This window comes from Ranitomeya imitator, chromosome 5 (assembly GCF_032444005.1).
Source record: "Ranitomeya imitator isolate aRanImi1 chromosome 5, aRanImi1.pri, whole genome shotgun sequence".
In the NCBI taxonomy this organism is placed as follows: domain Eukaryota; kingdom Metazoa; phylum Chordata; class Amphibia; order Anura; family Dendrobatidae; genus Ranitomeya; species Ranitomeya imitator.
The window spans coordinates 663403984-663428196 of record NC_091286.1 but is presented as its reverse complement, the minus strand read 5'-3'; the positions used below and the strand labels follow the sequence as shown (position 1 = coordinate 663428196).

General features: G+C 37.0%; 1 protein-coding gene across 2 annotated transcripts in view; it reads right to left on the bottom strand.

Moving 5' to 3' along the window:
* LOC138638714 (cytochrome P450 2C5-like) overlaps nucleotides 1–24213 on the bottom strand; it is a 137620-nt gene that overhangs the window by 90640 nt on the left and 22767 nt on the right. For both annotated transcript variants that reach the window (XM_069728231.1, XM_069728230.1), the window contains 2 exons: nucleotides 20500–20662; nucleotides 10408–10557 (listed from right to left, as the gene is read on the bottom strand). In XM_069728231.1, the coding sequence (XP_069584332.1) occupies nucleotides 10408–10557; nucleotides 20500–20662 (313 nt within the window). The remainder of the gene's footprint in view (nucleotides 1–10407; nucleotides 10558–20499; nucleotides 20663–24213) is intronic.

The window sequence follows — 24213 nt, the reverse complement described above, 5'->3', positions numbered from 1 at the left end:
AGGAGCAGTATTATAGTAGTTATATTCTTGTACATAGGGAGCAGTATTATAGTAGTTATATTCTTGTACATAGGAGCAGTATTATAGTAGTTATATTCTTGTACATAGGAGCAGTATTATAGTAGTTATATTCTTGTACATAGGAGCAGTATTATAGTAGTTATATTCTTGTACATAGGAGCAGTATTATAGTAGTTATATTTTTGTACCTAGGGGCAGTATTATAGTAGTTACATTCTTGTACATAGGGAGCAGTATTATAGTAGTTATATTCTTGTACATAGGAGCAGTATTATAGTAGTTATATTCTTGTACATAGGAGCAGTATTATAGTAGTTATATTCTTGTACATAGGAGCAGTATTATAGTAGATATATTCTTGTACATAGGGGCAGTATTATAGTAGCTATATTCTTGTACATAGGAGCAGTATTATAGTAGTTATATTCTTGTACATAGGAGCAGTATTATAGTAGTTATATTTTTGTACATAGGAGCAGTATTATAGTAGTTATATTCTTGTACATAGGAGCAGTATTATAGTAGTTATATTCTTGTACATAGCGACAGTATTATAGTAGATATATTCTTGTACATAGGAGCAGTATTATAGTAGTTATATTCTTGTACATAAGAGCAGTATTACAGTAGTTATATTCTTGTACATAGGAGCAGTATTATAGTAGTTATATTCTTGTACATAGGAACAGTATTATAGTAGACATATTCTTGTACATAGGGGCAGTATTATAGTAGTTATATTCTTGTACATATGGAGCAGTATTATAGTAGTTATATTCTTGTACATAGGAGCAGTATTATAGTAGTTATATTCTTGTACATAGGAGCAGTATTATAGTAGTTATATTCTTGTACATAGGAGCAGTATTATAGTAGTTATATTCTTGTACATAGGAGCAGTAGTATAGTAGTTATATTCTTGTACATAGGAGCAGTATTATAGTAGTTATATTCTTGTACATAGGAGAAATATTATAGTAGTTATATTCTTGTGCATAGGGAGCAGTATTATAGTAGTAATATTCTTGTACATAGGAGCAGTATTATAGTAGTTATATTTTTGTACATAGGAGCAGTATTATAGTAGTTATATTCTTGTACATAGGGAGCAGTATTATAGTAGTTATATTCTTGTACATAGGAGCAGTATTATAGTAGTTATATTCTTGTACATAGGAGCAGTATTATAGTAGTTATATTCTTGTGCATAGGGAGCAGTATTATAGTAGTTATATTCTTGTACATAGGAGCAGTATTATAGTAGTTATATTTTTGTACATAGGAGCAGTATTATAGTAGTTATATTCTTGTACATAGGGAGCAGTATTATAGTAGTTATATTCTTGTAGATAGGAGCAGTATTATAGTAGTTATATTCTTGTACATAGGAGCAGTATTATAGTAGTTATATTCTTGTACATAGGAGCAGTATTATAGTAGTTATATTCTTGTACATAGGAGCAGTATTATAGTAGTTATATTCTTGTACATAGGAGCAGTATTATAGTAGTTATATTCTTGTACATAGGAGCAGTATTATAGTAGATATATTCTTGTACATAGGGGCAGTATTATAGTAGCTATATTCTTGTATATAGGGGACAGTATTATAGTAGATCTATTCTTGTACATAGGAGCAGTATTATAGTAGTTATATTCTTGTACATAGGAGCAGTATTATAGTAGTTATATTCTTGTACATAGGAGCAGTATTATAGTAGTTATATTTTTGTACCTAGGGGCAGTATTATAGTAGTTATATTCTTGTACATAGGGAGCAGTATTATAGTAGTTATATTCTTGTACATAGGAGCAGTATTATAGTAGTTATATTCTTGTACATAGGAACAGTATTATAGTAGTTATATTCTTGTACATAGGAACAGTATTATAGTAGATATATTCTTGTACATAGGGGCAGTATTATAGTAGCTATATTCTTGTATATAGGGGACACTATTATAGTAGATATATTCTTGCACATAGGAGCAGGATTATAGTAGATATATTCTTGTACATAGGAGCAGTATTATAGTAGTTATATTCTTGTACATAGGGGCAGTATTATAGTAGTTATATTCTTGTATATAGGGGACAGTATTATAGCAGTTATATTCTTGTACATAGGAGCAGTATTATAGTAGTTATATTCTTGTACATAGGAGCAGTATTATAGTAGTTATATTCTAGTACATAGGAGCAGGATTATAGTAGATATATTCTTGTACATAGGGGCAGTATTATAGTAGCTATATTCTTGTATATAGGGGACAGTATTATAGTAGTTATATTCTTGTTCATAGGGGCAGTATTATAGTAGTTATATTCTTGTACATAGGGGCAGTATTATAGTAGTTATATTCTTGTACATAGGAGCAGTATTATAGTAGTTATATTCTTGTAATTCTTGTACATCGGAGCAGTATTATAGTAGTTATATTCTTGTACATAGGAGCAGTATTATAGTAGTTATATTCTTGTACATAGGAGCAGTATTATAGTAGTTATATTCTTGTACATAGGAGCAGTATTATAGTAGTTATATTCTTGTACATAGGAGCAGGATTATAGTAGTTATATTCTTGTACATAGGAGCAGTATTATAGTAGTTATATTCTTGTACATAGGAGCAGTATTATAGTAGTTATATTCTTGTACATAGGAGCAGTATTATAGTAGTTATATTCTTGTACATAGGAGCAGTAGTATAGTAGTTATATTCTTGTACATAGGAGCAGTATTATAGTAGTTATATTCTTGTACATAGGAGAAATATTATAGTAGTTATATTCTTGTGCATAGGGAGCAGTATTATAGTAGTAATATTCTTGTACATAGGAGCAGTATTATAGTAGTTATATTTTTGTACATAGGAGCAGTATTATAGTAGTTATATTCTTGTACATAGGAGCAGTATTATAGTAGTTATATTCTTGTACATAGGAACAGTATTATAGTAGACATATTCTTGTACATAGGGGCAGTATTATAGTAGTTATATTCTTGTACATAGGGAGCAGTATTATAGTAGTTATATTCTTGTACATAGGAGCAGTATTATAGTAGTTATATTCTTGTACATAGGAGAAGTATTATAGTAGTTATATTCTTGTACATAGGAGCAGTATTATAGTAGTTATATTCTTGTACATAGGAGCAGTAGTATAGTAGTTATATTCTTGTACATAGGAGCAGTATTATAGTAGTTATATTCTTGTACATAGGAGAAATATTATAGTAGTTATATTCTTGTGCATAGGGAGCAGTATTATAGTAGTAATATTCTTGTACATAGGAGCAGTATTATAGTAGTTATATTTTTGTACATAGGAGCAGTATTATAGTAGTTATATTCTTGTACATAGGGAGCAGTATTATAGTAGTTATATTCTTGTACATAGGAGCAGTATTATAGTAGTTATATTCTTGTACATAGGAGCAGTATTATAGTAGTTATATTCTTGTGCATAGGGAGCAGTATTATAGTAGTTATATTCTTGTACATAGGAGCAGTATTATAGTAGTTATATTTTTGTACATAGGAGCAGTATTATAGTAGTTATATTCTTGTACATAGGGAGCAGTATTATAGTAGTTATATTCTTGTAGATAGGAGCAGTATTATAGTAGTTATATTCTTGTACATAGGAGCAGTATTATAGTAGTTATATTCTTGTACATAGGAGCAGTATTATAGTAGTTATATTCTTGTACATAGGAGCAGTATTATAGTAGTTATATTCTTGTACATAGGAGCAGTATTATAGTAGTTATATTCTTGTACATAGGAGCAGTATTATAGTAGATATATTCTTGTACATAGGGGCAGTATTATAGTAGCTATATTCTTGTATATAGGGGACAGTATTATAGTAGATCTATTCTTGTACATAGGAGCAGTATTATAGTAGTTATATTCTTGTACATAGGAGCAGTATTATAGTAGTTATATTCTTGTACATAGGAGCAGTATTATAGTAGTTATATTTTTGTACCTAGGGGCAGTATTATAGTAGTTATATTCTTGTACATAGGGAGCAGTATTATAGTAGTTATATTCTTGTACATAGGAGCAGTATTATAGTAGTTATATTCTTGTACATAGGAACAGTATTATAGTAGTTATATTCTTGTACATAGGAACAGTATTATAGTAGATATATTCTTGTACATAGGGGCAGTATTATAGTAGCTATATTCTTGTATATAGGGGACACTATTATAGTAGATATATTCTTGCACATAGGAGCAGGATTATAGTAGATATATTCTTGTACATAGGAGCAGTATTATAGTAGTTATATTCTTGTACATAGGGGCAGTATTATAGTAGTTATATTCTTGTATATAGGGGACAGTATTATAGCAGTTATATTCTTGTACATAGGAGCAGTATTATAGTAGTTATATTCTTGTACATAGGAGCAGTATTATAGTAGTTATATTCTTGTACATAGGAGCAGGATTATAGTAGATATATTCTTGTACATAGGGGCAGTATTATAGTAGCTATATTCTTGTATATAGGGGACAGTATTATAGTAGTTATATTCTTGTTCATAGGGGCAGTATTATAGTAGTTATATTCTTGTACATAGGGGCAGTATTATAGTAGTTATATTCTTGTACATAGGAGCAGTATTATAGTAGTTATATTCTTGTAATTCTTGTACATCGGAGCAGTATTATAGTAGTTATATTCTTGTACATAGGAGCAGTATTATAGTAGTTATATTCTTGTACATAGGAGCAGTATTATAGTAGTTATATTCTTGTACATAGGAGCAGTATTATAGTAGTTATATTCTTGTACATAGGAGCAGGATTATAGTAGATATATTCTTGTACATAGGGGCAGTATTATAGTAGCTATATTCTTGTATATAGGGGACAGTATTATAGTAGTTATATTCTTGTTCATAGGGGCAGTATTATAGTAGTTATATTCTTGTACATAGGGGCAGTATTATAGTAGTTATATTCTTGTACATAGGAGCAGTATTATAGTAGTTATATTCTTGTACATAGGAGCAGTATTATAGTAGATATATTCTTGTACATAGGAGCAGTATTATAGTAGTTATATTCTTGTACATCGGAGCAGTATTATAGCAGTTATATTTTTGTACATCGGAGCAGTATTATAGTAGTTATATTCTTGTACATAGGAGCAGTATTATAGTAGTTATATTCTTGTACATAGGAGCAGTATTATAGTAGTTATATTCTTGTACATAGGAGCAGTATTATAGTAGTTATATTCTTGTGCATAGGGAGCAGTATTATAGTAGTTATATTCTTGTACATAGGAGCAGTATTATAGTAGTTATATTCTTGTACATAGGAGCAGTATTATAGTAGTTATATTCTGGTGCATAGGGAGCAGTATTATAGTAGTTATATTCTTGTACATAGGAGCAGTATTATAGTAGTTATATTTTTGTACATAGGAGCAGTATTATAGTAGTTATATTCTTGTACATAGGGAGCAGTATTATAGTAGTTATATTCTTGTACATAGGAGCAGTATTATAGTAGTTATACTCTTGTACATCGGAGCAGTATTATAGTAGTTATATTTTTGTACATCGGAGCAGTATTATAGTAGTCATATTCTTGTACAAAGGATCAGTATTATAATAGTTATATTCTTGTACATCGGAGCAGTATTATAGTAGTTATATTTTTGTACATCGGAGCAGTATTATAGTAGTTATATTCTTGTACATAGGAGCAGTATTATAGTAGTTATATTCTTGTACATAGGAGCAGTAGTATAGTAGTTATATTCTTGTACATAGGAGCAGTATTATAGTAGTTATATTCTTGTACATAGGAGCAATATTATAGTAGTTATATTCTTGTGCATAGGGAGCAGTATTATAGTAGTTATATTCTTGTACATAGGAGCAGTATTATAGTAGTTATATTTTTGTACATAGGAGCAGTATTATAGTAGTTATATTCTTGTATATAGGGAGCAGTATTATAGTAGTTATATTCTTGTACATAGGAGCAGTATTATAGTAGTTATACTTTTGTACATAGGAGCAGTATTATAGTAGTTATATTCTTGTATATAGGGAGCAGTATTATAGTAGTTATATTCTTGTACATAGGAGCAGTATTATAGTAGTTATATTCTTGTACATAGGAGCAGTATTATAGTAGTTATATTCTTGTACATAGGAGCAGTATTATAGTAGTTATATTTTTGTACATAGGAGCAGTATTATAGTAGTTATATTCTTGTATATAGGGAGCAGTATTATAGTAGTTATATTCTTGTACATAGGAGCAGTATTATAGTAGTTATATTCTTGTACATAGGAGCAGTATTATAGTAGTTATATTCTTGTACATAGGAGCAGTATTATAGTAGTTATATTCTTGTACATAGGAGCAGTATTATAGTAGTTATATTCTTGTACATAGGAGCAGTATTATAGTAGTTATATTCTTGTACATAGGAGCAGTATTATAGTAGATATATTCTTGCACATAGGGGCAGTATTATAGTAGCTATATTCTTGTATATAGGGGACAGTATTATAGTAGATCTATTCTTGTACATAGGAGCAGTATTATCGTAGTTATATTCTTGTACATAGGAGCAGTATTATAGTAGTTATATTCTTGTACATAGGAGCAGTATTATAGTAGTTATATTTTTGTACCTAGGGGCAGTATTATAGTAGTTATATTCTTGTACATAGGGAGCAGTATTATAGTAGTTATATTCTTGTACATAGGAGCAGTATTATAGTAGTTATATTCTTGTACATAGGAGCAGTATTATAGTAGTTATATTCTTGTACATAGGAACAGTATTATAGTAGATATATTCTTGTACATAGGGGCAGTATTATAGTAGTTATATTCTTGTACGTCGGAGCAGTATTATAGTAGTTATATTCTTGTACATAGCAGCAGTATTATAGTAGTTATATTCTTGTACATAGGAGCAGTATTATAGTAGTTATATTCTTGTACATAGGGGCAGTATGATAGTAGTTATATTCTTGTATATAGGGGACAGTATTATAGCAGTTATACTCTTGTACATAGGAGCAGTATTATAGTAGTTATATTCTTGTACATAGGAGCAGTATTATAGTAGTTATATTCTTGTACATAGGAGCAGTAATATAGTAGTTATATTCTTGTACATAGGAGCAGTATTATAGTAGTTATATTCTTGTACATCGGAGCAGTATTATAGTAGTTATATTCTTGTACATAGCAGCAGTATTATAGTAGTTATATTCTTGTACATAGGAGCAGTATTATAGTAGTTATATTCTTGTACATAGGAGCAGTATTATAGTAGTTATATTCTTGTACATAGGAGCAGGATTATAGTAGATATATTCTTGTACATAGGGGCAGTATTATAGTAGCTATATTCTTGTATATAGGGGACAGTATTATAGTAGTTATATTCTTGTTCATAGGGGCAGTATTATAGTAGTTATATTCTTGTACATAGGGGCAGTATTATAGTAGTTATATTCTTGTACATAGGAGCAGTATTATAGTAGTTATATTCTTGTACATCGGAGCAGTATTATAGTAGTTATATTCTTGTACATAGGAGCAGTATTATAGTAGTTATATTCTTGTACATAGGAGCAGTATTATAGTAGTTATATTCTTGTACATAGGAGCAGTATTATAGTAGTTATATTCTTGTACATCGGAGCAGTATTATAGTAGTTATATTTTTGTACATTGGAGCAGTATTATAGTAGTTATATTCTTGTACAAAGGATCAGTATTATAGTAGTTATATTCTTGTACATAGGGGCAGTATTATAGCAGTTATATTTTTGTACATAGGATCAGTATTATAGTAGTTATATTCTTGTACATAGGGGCAGTATTATAGTAGTTATATTCTTGTACATAGGAGCAGTATTATAGTAGTTATATTCTTGCACATAGGAGCAGTATTATAGTAGTTATATTCTTGTACATAGGGGCAGTATTATAGTAGTTATATTCTTGTACATAGGGGCAGTATTATAGCAGTTATATTTTTGTACATAGGAGCAGTATTATAGTAGTTATATTCTTGAAAACACAAAAGCGCACAGAGAGGTCGAAAAATACTCTGTTGTAAAAAAGTCACAGTAAATAAGCAAGTGCTAGTCAAAAAATGAAAAAATACAGGGTATTTGGTTAATACGTTTTTTTGCAAAAAAAAGTATGTTAAGCTGCTCCACCAATCGCCAAGGTATACCCATAATAGAGCAGTCCTGTCTAATGTATATAATCCCTATCTGATGTATTTAAAAACCTAATCATCTGTATAGTACCTGTATGAACAGGGCTCAGAGAGAAAATATCCACGTTGAACATGCGAGATGGAACAGCTACAATGCAAATGACCAACAAAGGAGTGTTGAACTCCATATTCTTGTAGAAACAAGAGAACAATTTTTTTTTTGCAAAAAAACGTATTAACTAAATACCCTGTATTTTTTCATTTTTTGACTAGCACTTGCTTATTTACTGTGACTTTTTTACAACAGAGTATTTTTTACCTCTCTGTGCGCTTTTGTGTTTTCAAGTTCTTTGGTGGTGTGAACAGGTTCCTACAGACTTGTTCGCTATGCAGGTGGCCCATGTGTTTTTAGTTATATTCTTGTACATAGGAGCATTATTATAGTAGTCATATTCTTGTACATATCAGCAGCATTATAGTAGTTATATTCCTGTATATAGGGGCAGTATTATAGTAGTTATATTTTTGTACATAGAAACAGCATTATAGTAGTTATATTCTTGTACATAGGAGCAGTATTATAGTAGTTATATTCTTGTACGTAGGAGGCAGTATTATAGTAGTTATATTCTTGTACATAGGAGCAGTATTATAGTAGTTATATTTTTGTACATAGAAACAGCATTATAGTAGTTATATTCTTGTACATAGGAGCAGTATTATAGTAGTTATATTCTTGTACATAGGGGCAGTATTATAGTAGTTATATTCTTGTACATAGGAGCAGTATTATAGTACTATAGTAGGTATATCCTTGTACATAGGAGCAGTATTATAGTAGTTATATTTTTGTACATAGGAACAGCATTATAGTAGTTATATTCTTGTACATAGGAGCAGTATTATAGTAGTTATATTCTTGTACATAGGAGCAGTATTATAGTACTATAGTAGGTATATCCTTGTACATAGGAGCAGTATTATAGTAGTTATATTCTTGTACATAGGAGCAGTATTATAGTAGTTATATTCTTGTATATAGGAGCAGTATTATTGTAGTTATATTCTTGTACATAGGGGCAGTATTATAATAGTTATATTCTTGTATATAGGAGCAGTATTATAGTAGTTATATTCTTGTACATTGAGGCAGTATTATAGTAGTTATATTCTTGTATATAGGAGCAGTATTATAGTAGTTATATTCTTGTACATAGGAGTAGTATTATAGTAGTTATATTCTTGTACATTGAGGCAGTATTATAGTAGTTATATTCTTGTATATAGGGGGCAGTATTATAGTAGTTATATTCTTGTACATAGGAATAGTATTATAGTAGTTATATTCTTGTATATAGGGGCAGTATTATAGTAGTTATATTCTTGTACATAGGAGCAGTATTATAGTAGTTATATTCTTGTACATTGAGGCAGTATTATAGTAGTTATATTCTTGTATATAGGAGCAGTATTATAGTAGTTATATTCTTGTACATAGGAGCAGTATTATAGTAGTTATATTCTTGTACATTGAGGCAGTATTATAGTAGTTATATTCTTGTATATAGGAGCAGTATTATAGTAGTTATATTCTTGTACATAGGAGCAGTATTATAGTAGTTATATTCTTGTACATCGGAGCAGTATTATAGTAGTTATATTCTTGTACATAGGAGTAGTATTATAGTAGTTATATTCTTGTACATTGAGGCAGTATTATAGTAGTTATATTCTTGTATATAGGGGGCAGTATTATAGTAGTTATATTCTTGTACATAGGAGTAGTATTATAGTAGTTATATTCTTGTATATAGGGGCAGTATTATAGTAGTTATATTCTTGTACATAGGAGCAGTATTATAGTAGTTATATTCTTGTACATTGAGGCAGTATTATAGTAGTTATATTCTTGTATATAGGAGCAGTATTATAGTAGTTATATTCTTGTACATAGGAGCAGTATTATAGTAGTTATATTCTTGTACATCGGAGCAGTATTATAGTAGTTGTGTTCTTATACATAGGAGCAGTATTATAGTAGTTATATTCTTGTAAACAGGGTTAATGCTTATAGTTTACAATGGTCTAACAAAGACATGACCTATCAATGATAGCACCATATACTTGTAAGCTTTAAGATAATAAGAATAATCACTGACCTTTGTAGGATTTAAATGTCTGTACTAAATAATTGGCTTCCTCGTTAATCTTGTCTTCCATTATTCTTTTTCCCACACCAAAATCTCGAAATTTAGAAAGAGTGAACTTTTTCATGGCTTTCCAATTATGTCCATTAGACAAGCCAATGCCTGAAGAATAGACATGGAGAATATGCTTATCATCATCAACCAGTCCCTATTCCCTCTTACTTGCCACTTACATTTCAGAAATTGATATTACTTTAAAATAGTAAAATGAGTTTTATTTCCTTTATTGCCCTTATCCCATTGCATTTACTGACCATATGGGTTTCCTGCGGATGAATCCAAGCATTGCAAAATTTCCCCCATACTTTGTTATGACGGCTTCTCCTCTTCCAATTTCCAGCTCACTTAGGTAACCTTCATGGTTGCCCCCACTCTTCCGTACTTTTTAATATGGGCTTGGAGTCAACAAGCTATCTATAGCCAACCCTGACATTAAAGAGAATGGGACTGTCTTCATTTCCCATGAACGTTTGACCCAATGTATTAAAACACGTGTTGTATGTGTGTAAGGAGTTGGGAAAAGTGAGAAGACTCACACATTTAATGCCTAACAGAATGTTGGCAAGCAAACACCGCCATTTGCTGGTCAAAAATGATAGGAAAAGGGAAAGCAGAGAGAATTGCATTAGCAGAAACTGAAGAGTGAAGTGCACGTTCCATTGGGGAAAGGGATTGGGGGAAACACCAGGTCAGGCGATAACTGTGTAGCAGTTAGGAATCATAAAAAAGCCCAGGAGGGCAGAGAAGGGGAAGAATTGATGGCTGGACCTGTATCAGGACAGACGTATGGAAGTAGCTTAGCTGACTTATTGCCGCAACTATCAGCACAGGCCCGAACGGTGAAACAAAGGCACAGACTTGATCGAGGAAGAGCGATCCGAGAGAGAGAGAGCGAGACGTCCAGAGAAACTGAAATGACTGGAGATACTGCAGATCTGATGGGAGATATTGAATTGACTCAAGAGCATGAGCTGACCTGAGAAATTGAGATGACGAGAGAGAGACGACCAGTGAATTGAATACGACTGTGGTGTAAATTACGGCACAGAGGGAATTGGAGGGCCACGCTTCAGGAAACGGCCAGAATAACTGCATCTTTGAAGCAGTTAATTGATTAGAGACTTGCGTTCTTACAGTGTAGCACCCCTGACTCCCGTTAGGGCCTGTAATGTTATTATTACTACCAATTTACTAAGTGACGATGGTGGAGAGCATGAGACTGAATGTGGGGCACTATAGGCCAGGGTATTAGGACAGAGATGCCATTACCCATTATTATCTTTTATTGCCTTGTACGATTGAGTTTTAGTGTTAGAATTGTTATTGCAACTTCCACCCTCTAAAGGAATATACATTTCCATTAAAAAATGCTTCACTGCATTTCAATAATTTGACAAACATTCTTAATTCTGTATCCTAATTAAACATGAGGGAACTTTTCAAGGTTCAGTTCGAATCGGCAAATCTTCTGATGTTCGCCGAACGTTTTCGCTGAATGGTTTGACGGACATACCGGAACCTCATTAACTTCAATAGGAGGCAAAACCAAATGCATAGACAGCACCTTTAAAGGGGCAAAAATGCCTCCAAAACTGCTAAAATTAGGGGTAGACACCAGGAAAAGTGGCATCAATTTACCTATCAATTGGGCTGTAAGTAAATAATTTAAAACAAATTTGATGTGGGCTCCCCTGTGTTTTTGATAACCAGCCAGGTAAAACTGATGGCTGTGGGCTGCAGCCCTCAGCTGTCAGAGTTAGCATGGCTGGTTATCAAGAATAGAGGTGTCTCCATGAAGTTTTTAAATTACTTAAAGAAATAATTAAAAAAATTAACTCCTGTCATGATCCGTTCCAGGGTTTATTCCTGTCTGCCCTTTTTCCAGGCAGATCATGTCTAGGGTTAACTTTGCTCTGCCTCATTCTGGGTTCAGGTTTGCTATTTAGCTCCCATGCATCCTGCTGGTGGTGTCAGCTATAGTTCTGCCTTCGGCGTGTGAACCTGACTGGCTTGTTCCTGACCACGTTTACTGCTTATCCCTTTTGGTACTTCTGCCTCTGATTGTATTTTGACTCGGCTTGTCTGACCACTCTCTCGCCACTTGGTGGCACCTGTGCTGCTACTCTGTGGTGCTTCTCTGTGTACGCAGTCTCACTTCCCTCTCAAACTCCCTCTCGTGGAGGTTGCGTTATACTGCACTACAGCAGCATAACAACTCCTTCAATGAATCTAAATTAAAGCTATACTCATGTCACCGCCCAGTCCACAGAAGCCATGGTCTCCTGTAACATAAGTAAAATAATAAACCACAATATTCGTTACCTGTCCGCCGAGAAGATAATAATCTATTTGTCCAGCAATGGATCTAGCTCTGCTACATCTAGATGGCCAGCTGCATTGTTGCATGATGCGACCATACAGTCTGCCAGCCAGCAGAGACACTGACAAGCGTGTGCTACTGCTCACTGTCCCCAGTCCCACAAGCTCGCTGCCTTGGGGTAATCCTTGACTCTGATCTCTCCTTCAAACCACTTATCCAAGCCCTTTCCACTTCCTGACAACTTCAACTCAAAAATATTTCCTGGATCTGTTCATTCCTCAACCTAGAATCTGCAAAAACTAGTGCATGCCCTCATCATCTCCCGCCTTGTCTACTGCAACCTCCTACTTTGTGGCCTCCCCTCTAACACTCTCGTACCTCTCCAATCTATCCTAAACTCTGCTGCCCGACTAATCAACCTTTCCTTTCTATTCCCCAGCCTCTCTTCTCTGTCTATCTCTTCACTGGCTCCCTATTACCCAGAGTCTCCAGTTCAAAACCTTAACTATGGCATACAAAGCCATCTACAATCTGTCTCCTCCATACATCTGTGACTTTGTCTCCTGGTACTTACCTACATGTAACCTCCGATCCTCACAAGATCTCCTTTTCTACTACCTTCTTATCTCATCTTCCCACAATTGCATACAAGCTTTCTACCGCACATCCCCCTACTCTGGAACTCTCAACCCCAACATATCAGACTCACCTACCTTGGAAACCTTCAAATGGAACCTGAAGACCCACCTCTTATAAAAAGCCTACAACCTGCTGTAACCACAGATCAACTTAACCTCTGCACAACCAGCTCTGTCCTTGCCTATTGTATCCTCACCCATCCTTTGTAGATCGTGAGCCCTCGCGGGCAGGGTCTTCTCTCCTCTTGTACCAGTCATGACTTGTATTGTTTAACATTACTGTACTTGTTTTTTTATTACGTATACCCTTTTCACATGTAAAGCGCCATGGAATAAATGGCACTATAATAATAAATAATAATAATCTTAATGGTCTGGGAAGCTTGTATTAATATTCTCTCTTTCCAAGAATTTTAACATAAGCCCCCAGCTGTTGGCTTTCCCTGATTATGAAACATACGGAGGACCCCCACACATTTTTTTTCAATTACTTTTTTAAGTGTCAGCAAGAACAGTCAGGTCTCCTGAGTTCATAGCAGCTGTTTCTCTAGCTTTGCAAGTGCCAGTACAGGACTGATGAATGGCCACGTGTCCAGCACTCGGTGCTAGAGACGTGCAAACCTTTCAAGGTTTGGTTTGTTGAACGTCACAATGCTTGTCGAACAGTTCAACAAACGTAAACGAACCCCATTAAATTCAATGGGAGGCCAAACCAAACATATACACAATACCTTACAAAAGCTTCCTAAACAGCTAAAATTAGTGGCTGACACCATGGAAAGTTGTATTAATTGATCCACAGTAGAAATTTGATAATGGCACAGCAGCAGCCAGCAATGTGTCATGCAAAAGGTATCAGGGTCTGGGCAAGAATTTAGAGCTTTGAATTGAAGTTTCAATGAAGACTGGGTGGTTAAGGGAGCCTTCTTTGAAGTGAGCTGTGATATCTCATGCAACAGATCCATTATTTTTTCCAACCCACACTCAGATGCAAAAACATCAGCTTCATAGAGTACTTTTGGTAGAAACATGTAAAGAAAGTAAAATAGGTAGTTGACTGATCAACTGACCCACAGTAGAACATTTTATAATGTCACACAAGCAGTCAGCCATGGGACATGCATGAGGTATCAGGGTCTGGGCGAGCATTAACAGCTTTGGCATTGATTTTGAGATCAAGATACTCCTACACCATCTATTCCAGTCATTCACAATGTGTCAATCTTGTACTCTGTTCTGCTGATGCACGGCTGTTCTAAAAAAATGTGTGAAATGACTAACAGAAATTGCTTGTCCCACTTACAATACTGCTGGACTAACAGAAATTGCTTGTGACACTTACAATGCTGCCGCTGCTAATAACTTTGTGACAGGGTCTGTTCCGCAGGACTGGCGCATAGCAAATGTGGTGCCAATATTCAAAAAGGGCTCTAAAAGTGAACCTGGAAATTATAGGCCAGTAAGTCTAACCTCTATTGTTGGTAAAATATTTGAAGGGTTTCTGAGGGATGTTATTCTGGATTATCTCAATGAGAATAACTGTTTAACTCCATATCAGCATGGGTTTATGAGAAATCGCTCCTGTCAAACCAATCTAATCAGTTTTTATGAAGAGGTAAGCTATAGGCTGGACCACGGTGAGTCATTGGACGTGGTATATCTCGATTTTTCCAAAGCGTTTGATACCGCACAAGAGGTTGGTACACAAAATGAGAATGCTTGGTCTGGGGGAAAATGTGTGTAAATGGGTTAGTAACTGGCTTAGTGATAGAAAGCAGAGGGTGGTTATAAATGGTATAGTCTCTAACTGGGTCGCTGTGACCAGTGGGGTACCGCAGGGGTCAGTATTGGGACCTGTTCTCTTCAACATATTCATTAATGATCTGGTAGAAGGTTTACACAGTAAAATATCGATATTTGCAGATGATACAAAACTATGTAAAGCAGTTAATACAAGAGAAGATAGTATTCTGCTACAGATGGATCTGGATAAGTTGGAAACTTGGGCTGAAAGGTGGCAGATGAGGTTTAACAATGATAAATGTAAGGTTATACACATGGGAAGAGGGAATCAATATCACCATTACACACTGAACGGGAAACCACTGGGTAAATCTGACAGGGAGAAGGACTTGGGGATCCTAGTTAATGATAAACTTACCTGGAGCAGCCAGTGCCAGGCAGCAGCTGCCAAGGCAAACAGGATCATGGGGTGCATTAAAAGAGGTCTGGATACACATGATGAGAGCATTATACTGCCTCTGTACAAATCCCTAGTTAGACCGCACATGGAGTACTGTGTCCAGTTTTGGGCACCGGTGCTCAGGAAGTATATAATGGAACTAGAGAGAGTACAAAGGAGGGCAACCAAATTAATAAAGGGGATGGGAGAACTACAATACCCAGATAGATTAGCGAAATTAGGATTATTTAGTCTAGAAAAAAGACGACTGAGGGGCGATCTAATAACCATGTATAAGTATATAAGGGGACAATACAAATATCTCGCTGAGGATCTGTTTATACCAAGGAAGGTGACGGGCACAAGGGAGCATTCTTTGCGTCTGGAGGAGAGAAGGTTTTTCCACCAACATAGAAGAGGATTCTTTACTGTTAGGGCAGTGAGAATCTGGAATTGCTTGCCTGAGGAGGTGGTGATGGCGAACTCAGTCGAGGGGTTCAAGAGAGGCCTGGATGTCTTCCTGGAGCAGAACAATATTGTATCATACAATTATTAGGTTCTGTAGAAGGACGTAGATCTGGGTATTTATTATAATGGAATATAGGCTGAACTGGATGGACAAATGTCTTTTTTCGGCCTTACTAACTATGTTACTATGATGCCTTGACGATCCTGGGGTTGGATGTCTAGAACTGCGATGCACACTGTGTGCTTCACTGCCATCTTGGGAAAAAACAATCTTAAGATTGTCTACAAGCGTATTTCAATACTCCCGCATGCGTGCGTCCCTTTCCAGGGGAGGAAGCATCTGGCAAAATGTACTCTTGTACTGTGAATCTAACAGTAGCAACTCAGTAGTCAGCACCATTTCTAATTCTAAGAATACAGGCATCATGTTAAAGACAGTGCAGGAAGAAGGCAGTCATGTGTCAGGTGCTTCCATGAGTTCAAAGTCCATGGTGTGTTGGTCGCGGGGTAACACTCAAGGTTACTTCCTCTGACCCCTTACGCCAACCATGGACAACAGAGAGGGGACCATTATCCTCTTCATCTTCCGACTGTTGCGCTTCCATCACCTCTTCCTCCTCATCCTCCTCAGTTTGTTCCTTGGCTCCTGCACCTTTACTGAAAGTTTGTTGTAAACCATGAGACCCTCTCAATCACTGTAATCCACCCCACCATGGCACCCACTGGTGTGACAGTCCAGAACTTTGAGATATTGTTACCACTTCTACATCCTCCTCTGCTTCCATCTCTTCCTCTGGTACCACCACCTATTCACGCAGACTATTCAAAGTGTGCTCCTTCATGTAGATGACCAGAATAGTGATGCTGATGATGGTATTGTCAGCGCTAACCATCTTAGTAGCCATTTCTAAACTGTTCAGGAGGCTGCACAGGTCCTTCATCTATGCCCACTCTGTATGCATGATATGTACCATGTACTGCGTTGTCTCGGGCTATGCAATAGGACATACTGCACCAGTGCTCATCCCTGCTGCCACAGTCACTGCAACATGTGCAGAGTGGAATTCCGCCATGTTAGATCGTAATAAATCAAATGGTTAACTGGTAGGCCAAAAGACCTCTTTAGCAATGCAAGTCGATAAGCTGCTAGGTGCAATCGTCGGAAGTGAGCATACAGGGTTTGGGTCCATTAAAATCATCTGTGACTTTTTTGTCATGATTTTCTACAGCTGTCAGGCTTCTTAACTGTTTTAAATATATGTTTTTGGCATGTGCTTTATCTATTAATTAAAAGCTTTGCTATTACTATGGTGAGCCATATGTATGCATACTTAGTAACATAGTAACATAGTAACATAGTTAGTAAGGCCGAAAAAAGACATTTGTCCATCCAGTTCAGCCTATATTCCATCATAATAAATCCCCAGATCTACGTCCTTCTACAGAACCTAATTGTATGATACAATATTGTTCTGCTCCAGGAAGACATCCAGGCCTCTCTTGAACCCCTCGACTGAGTTCGCCATCACCACCTCCTCAGGCAAGCAATTCCAGATTCTCACTGCCCTAACAGTAAAGAATCCTCTTCTATGTTGGTGGAAAAACCTTCTCTCCTCCAGACGCAAAGAATGCCCCCTTGTGCCCGTCACCTTCCTTGGTATAAACAGATCCTCAGCGAGATATTTGTATTGTCCCCTTATATACTTATACATGGTTATTAGATCGCCCCTCAGTGGTCTTTTTTCTAGACTAAATAATCCTAATTTCGCTAATCTATCTGGGTATTGTAGTTCTCCCATCCCCTTTATTAATTTGGTTGCCCTCCTTTGTACTCTCTCTAGTTCCATTATATCCTTCCTGAGCACCGGTGCCCAAAACTGGACACAGTACTCCATGTGCGGTCTAACTAGGGATTTGTACAGAGGCAGTATAATGCTCTCATCATGTGTATCCAGACCTCTTTTAATGCACCCCATGATCCTGTTTGCCTTGGCAGCTGCTGCCTGGCACTGGCTGCTCCAGGTAAGTTTATCATTAACTAGGATCCCCAAGTCCTTCTCCCTGTCAGATTTACCCAGTGGTTTCCCATTCAGTGTGTAATGGTGATATTGATTCCTTCTTCCCATGTGTATAACCTTACATTTATCATTGTTAAACCTCATCTGCCACCTTTCAGCCCAAGTTTCCAACTTATCCAGATCCATCTGTAGCAGAATACTATCTTCTCTTGTATTAACTGCTTTACATAGTTTTGTATCATCTGCAAATATCGATATTTTACTGTGTAAACCTTCTACCAGATCATTAATTAATATGTTGAAGAGAACAGGTCCCAATACTGACCCCTGCGGTACCCCACTGGTCACAGCGACCCAGTTAGAGACTATACCATTTATAACCACCCTCTGCTTTCTATCACTAAGCCAGTCCATCTTGAACTGTCCTCCCACCTCTCCTCCTGCTCCCTCTTTGACCGGTTACAATCTGGCTTCCGGACACATCACTCAACTGAAACTGCCCTAACTAAAGTGACCAATGACCTACTCACCGCCATACTTCTTTATCTTTGTCTTTTCATTATAATTATTTGGTACGCATTTAGTTGATCCCTACATCATTGGATGGTGCCCACAATAAATTTATCCTTGGAGGTGAGCAGTGTTAGTTTTCTGCCACAGATAGCATTTTCCACTTAGCATTAAAGTGAACCTGTCATCAGGATTTTGTTACATAAACTACAGCCATTGTCATGTTGGCACCATTACACTGATTAAAATGATTCTGGGGTTGATAAAATCCATCTTGTGGTTGTTGTTTAACCTGTATGTGCAGTTTTCAGTTAATGAGCTTCTCATGCTCCGGGGTGACCCGTAGGCAGGTGTTTATTTGGTGCTCTGTTCACATATTCATCCTTTTGGCCTTAAATGACAGGTCACTGATCCTTTTAAATACTCTGCTAGTTCATATTGTAGCTTTTTTTAAAAAAAAAAAAATTTGCTATAGCAAAATGGTGCATGCGCAGTAGCATCTATCGCTTGTCGAAAGATGCCACTGCGCAAACGCCACCGGCAGCACCTTTTTGTTTGAGGGGAAAAATTTGGCTGCAACAAATGTCTATGGAAGAGGCACTTGCACAGTAGTATCTCTTGCTTGTTGATAGATGCTACTACGCAAGCGCTGATGATGCCTTTAAATTCTTCACTCTTTGCTTCATTGCAGCCATTTGGTAAATACAAAAAAAGTTCATTTTTTTCTCATTAATGTACACTCTGCACCCCATCTTGGCTCAAAATATAACAGAAAAGTAGACATTTTTGCAAATTTTATAAAAAACAAAAACTAAAATATCACATGGTCATAAGTATTGAGACCCTTTGCTCAGACACTCATTTTTAAGTCACATGCTGTCCATTTCCTTGTGATCCTCCTTGAGATGGTTCTACTCCTTCATTGGAGTCCAGCTGTGTTTATTTAAACTGATAGGACTTGATTTGGAAAGGCGCACACCTGTCTATATAAGACCTCACAGCTCACAGTGCATGTCAGACCAAATGAGAATCATGAGGTCAAAGCAACTGGCCAAGGAGCTCAGAGACAGAATTATGGCAAGGCACAGATCTGTCCAAGGTCACAACAGAAATTCTGCAGTACTCGAGGTTCCAAAGAGCACAGTGGCCTCCATAATTCTTAAATGGAAGAAGTTTGGGACTTTCAGAAGTCTTCCTAGACCTGGCCGTCCACTAGCTCAAAAAGTGCTCAAAAACTAGCTCAAAAAGGGTCTCAAAACTTATGACCATGGGATAGTTCAGTGTTTCTTTTTAATACATTTGCAAGGGGTGTTTTTCAAGACATTAAATATTTGGTTGTAAAACTGACCTGACAACATGTTGCTCTTGATCAGTAGGATTATAGGAATATCTAACTTGTAAAGATTTTTTTATTTAAGCAGTGATAACATTCTGAAATGTGTAAAAAAAAAATAAAATAAAATGTAGTATGTGTGTATTGTTTATTTTGTGGAGCTATTAAGAATGAGTTGTCCAGTAAAATCACACCCAATCCAAACCTAATGAACTTTAACCTATTAATAACATATTAAAATTAACATATTATTCAGTATAATCGCTCCTGAAAAGTCCACACTATTAAAATATACTAAGATAAGAAAATCGAAATGCCAAGACTTATACTTTGTTCAGTCATTGGCCCGTCCTCTCAAAAATTTAATGAAGAGCGTTTACCTAAAAATTGTATCAATCAAAACTACAGCTTGCCTTGAAAAACATCAGCTGGCCTAGCCACATGGTATGGAGACTGCTTTAAATGACAAATATCTGATTCCTGATTGAAAATAAGCAAAATAAGAATCCCGTCCCTACTTATTATTTATCTGTGTAACTGTAAATATAAAATGTTCCATCCATTATATACATTACCGTATCCTTTCGAATAATCAGTGAAAGCCGGCACATTAGGTCTGTTAGAGAAATACTCTGCATGGTTGACAAGAGCTTCTTTCACTACATCATATCCGCAAAGCACAACCATCTTCTGGACTCCTATTGATATACTGAACACTGGGCCATAAGTCTTAGCGAGCTGAAAAAGTAATAGCAAAATTAGAAATGAGCGGATGTTTTGAAATTTGAATTTGCCAACGTCAACTAATTTTCCTCAAAAAATTGATTATTAATATTGCAAAACCTCTGCCTAGAAAATATATGTGCAACGCTTGGAGGTTTTCTAGGACTGAACTGAAACTTTTGAGCTCTATAATGCAAACACAGACAAATTATTTGATTAAAGAAAATTAAGGGTAACCAACATCCTATTTAACAGCACACTTCATTATCAAACTTGTAAAACTACCGCATATACTCGAGTGTAAGCTGAGATTTTCAGCCCAAATTTTTGGGCTGAAAGTGCACCTCTCGACTTATACTCGAGTCACGGTGGGTGGCAGGGTCGGCGGGTGAGGGGGAGAGGGCGCTGAGGCATACTCACCTAGTCCCGGTGATCCTGGCGCTCCCCCTGCAGTCCCATGGTCTTCGGGTGCTGCAGCTCTTCCCCTCTTCAGCGGTCACGTGGGACCGCTCATTAGAAAAATGTATATGGACTCCACTCCCATAGGGGTGGAGCCGCATATTCATTGCTCTAATCAGCGGTAACGGTGACCGCTGATAGAGGAAGAGGCTGCGGCACCGAAGACCAGCTGTCCGGGGGAAGGAGCGGGACGCCGGGAGCAGGTAAGTATCGCATATTCACCTATTTCCATTCCACACGCCGTGCGTCGCTCCATCTTCCCGGCGTCGCTCCATCTTCCCGGCGTCTCTCCGCTCTGACTGTTCAGGTCAGAGGGCGCGATGACGCATATAGTGTGCGTGGCGCCCTCTGCCTGATCAGTCAGAGCAGAGAGACGCCGGGAAGATGGAGCGGCGCCGGGAGCTGCAAGCAAGAAAGGTGAGTATGGCTTTTTTTTTTTTTATTGCAGCAGCAGCAATGGCAGAGCTTTCTATGCTACATCAATGGGGCAATAATGAACGGTGCAGAGCACTATATGGCACAGCTATGGGGCAAGAATGAACGGTGCAGAGCACTATATGGCACAGCTATGGGGCAAGAATGAACGGTGCAGAGCACTATATGGCACAGCTATGGGGCAAGAATGAACGGTGCAGAGCACTATATGGCACAGCTATGGGGCAATAATGAACAGTGCAGAGCACTATCTGGCACAGCTATGGGGCAATAAGGAACGGTGCAGAGCACTATATCGCACAGCTATGGGGCAATAATGAACGGTGCAGAGCACTATCTGGCACAGCTATGGGACAAAAATGAACAGTGCAGAGCACTATATGGCACAGCTATGGGGCAATAATGAACGGTGCAGAGCACTATATGGCAGGGCTATGGGACAAAAATGAATGGTGCAGAGCACTATATGGCACAGCTATGGGGCAATAATGAATGGTGCAGAGCACTATATGGCACAGCTATGGGACAAAAATGAACGGTGCAGAGCACTATATGGCACAGCTATGGGGCAATAATGAACGGGGCAGAGCACTATATGGCACAGCTATGGGGCAATAATGAACGGTGCAGAGCACTATATGGCACAGCTATGGGGCAATAATGAACGGTGCAGAGCACTATATGGCACAGCTATGGGGCAATAATGAACGGTGCAGAGCATTGTATATGGGGCACAGCTTTATATGGAGCATCTATGGGGCAATAATGAACTGTATGGAGCATTATATGGGGCATATTTTTTGTGGAGCATCTTATGGGCCCATCATGAACTGTATGGAGCATTATATGGGGCATATTTTTTGTGGAGCATCTTATGGGCCCATCATGAACTGTATGGAGCATTATATGGGGCTCCTGATTCAATATGGATATTCAAAAACACTTAACCTACTGATGTCTCAATTAATTTTACTTTTATTGGTATCTATTTTTATTTTTGAAATTCACCGGTAGCTGCTGCATTTCCCACCCTAGGCTTATACTCGAGTCAATAAGTTTTCCCAGTTTTTTGTGGCAAAATTAAGGGGGTCGGCTTATACTCGAGTATATACGGTACTTAAATTGTAAAATCAGTAAAAAATTATCCCTTTTTGTGGGGCAGATGAACGTCTCACTGGTGTTTATACACAGGTGGTGCAAACAGAAGGAGCGGCGGCTTTTTCATAAGGGGTGGTTAACATTTTTTTCCCTGTCAAGAGTTTTTTCTTCTTCTTGTTTTTTTCTAAATTTAAAATCAATAGCTTTTTCATAAGCCGTCCAAACATTATCCCTTTTGTAAGGATATAAAACAGGTGTGATGCTTTGAAAGTGAAGAAGTAATAGCTTTTTAACCAGGATTCAAAAAAATATCAATATTTGGCGTCTGAAACACTTTTGCTACTAATTAAAAAAAAATAAACAATTACAAAGGCTTTCTATGGCCAGACTTTACACTGGGTAAAACTTCTGACAAGTTATTCTCAGAATTCAAAAGAACCCCTAATAATCAAGAGAAAGGGAATGTGGAAACATGCAAACTGGACTCTTCAGAGCCCCATCTTAAGTAGAGTGGAAATACAAATGATGGACCTCAGCTCCATTCAGAGCTGCACTATGCTTTCACCAGTAGGCTCTCACGCTGGTGACTTGCGAATTGCACAGGTGGTAAGCATCTCCCTAATCACTGCAGTCACAGCACTGCTCACCCCAGTCAGGGACGGTCTCTTATAGCATTTCCAACACTGCTGCAACCTCCTGCTGCTGGTAAGTCTCCACCAGGATATATGGAGGCATGGCCACTTTCTGAAGGAATTTAGCCCAAAGGGGTCTTGTAGAGGTGAGATCCTCTGGCCAATCCCCAAGCAGCAGGGTATTTATTAGGCAAATCATCCCTCCACTCCTTGCCTGATCTAAGGATCTAGTTCAGTTTTTGTCTAGATTCCTTTAAGGTGCTTTTCTTGTACTGTCTCTCCAATTTTCTGACAAGGCTTGCCTTCCCGTTTATCCTGACCTCTCCACTCCTGACCTCGGCTACATATATTGAACCCATGTTGCCTGTTATGACTTCAGATTGTTTGACCACATCTTGGTCTCGATCCGTCTGTACCTTTTACCCTCATGTCAGCTACTGCAGATCTAGGGACTGTCCTGCAGTGGTACCTGGTGACTACTGGCTGCTAAGCCTATCCTCACTATCAGAGGATCTAGTGAATACTCACTAGTCACTTAGTTACGCCCCTCCAGGGCAAGCCCAGCCTGTGGACCCACCATCGTTACACGGGCTCATAGATAATGAATGGAGCAGAGGTCAAGCATATTCACCTCTATTCCATTCAAGATGGAGAACTTATGTTTTTGAAGCCTAATTATCAGAATCATTGTGGGTCCTAGCAGTTGGATACCCAATAATCAGTAGCTTATCCATTATGCTATGGATAGGGGATAGCTTAAAATCATGGGACCCTTTAAAGGGGTTTTCTACTATTAGGATAACCCCTTCTCACTCTGAATATTTGCCCTCATTAAAAGAAAACACTTATACACACTTCCCTTTCCAGCGAAGTTTCAGGGGTGTCGGCACTTGCGTTCCTGGGGCTTATGTAAAGTTGTTATGTCATGTGAGCCCTGCGCCA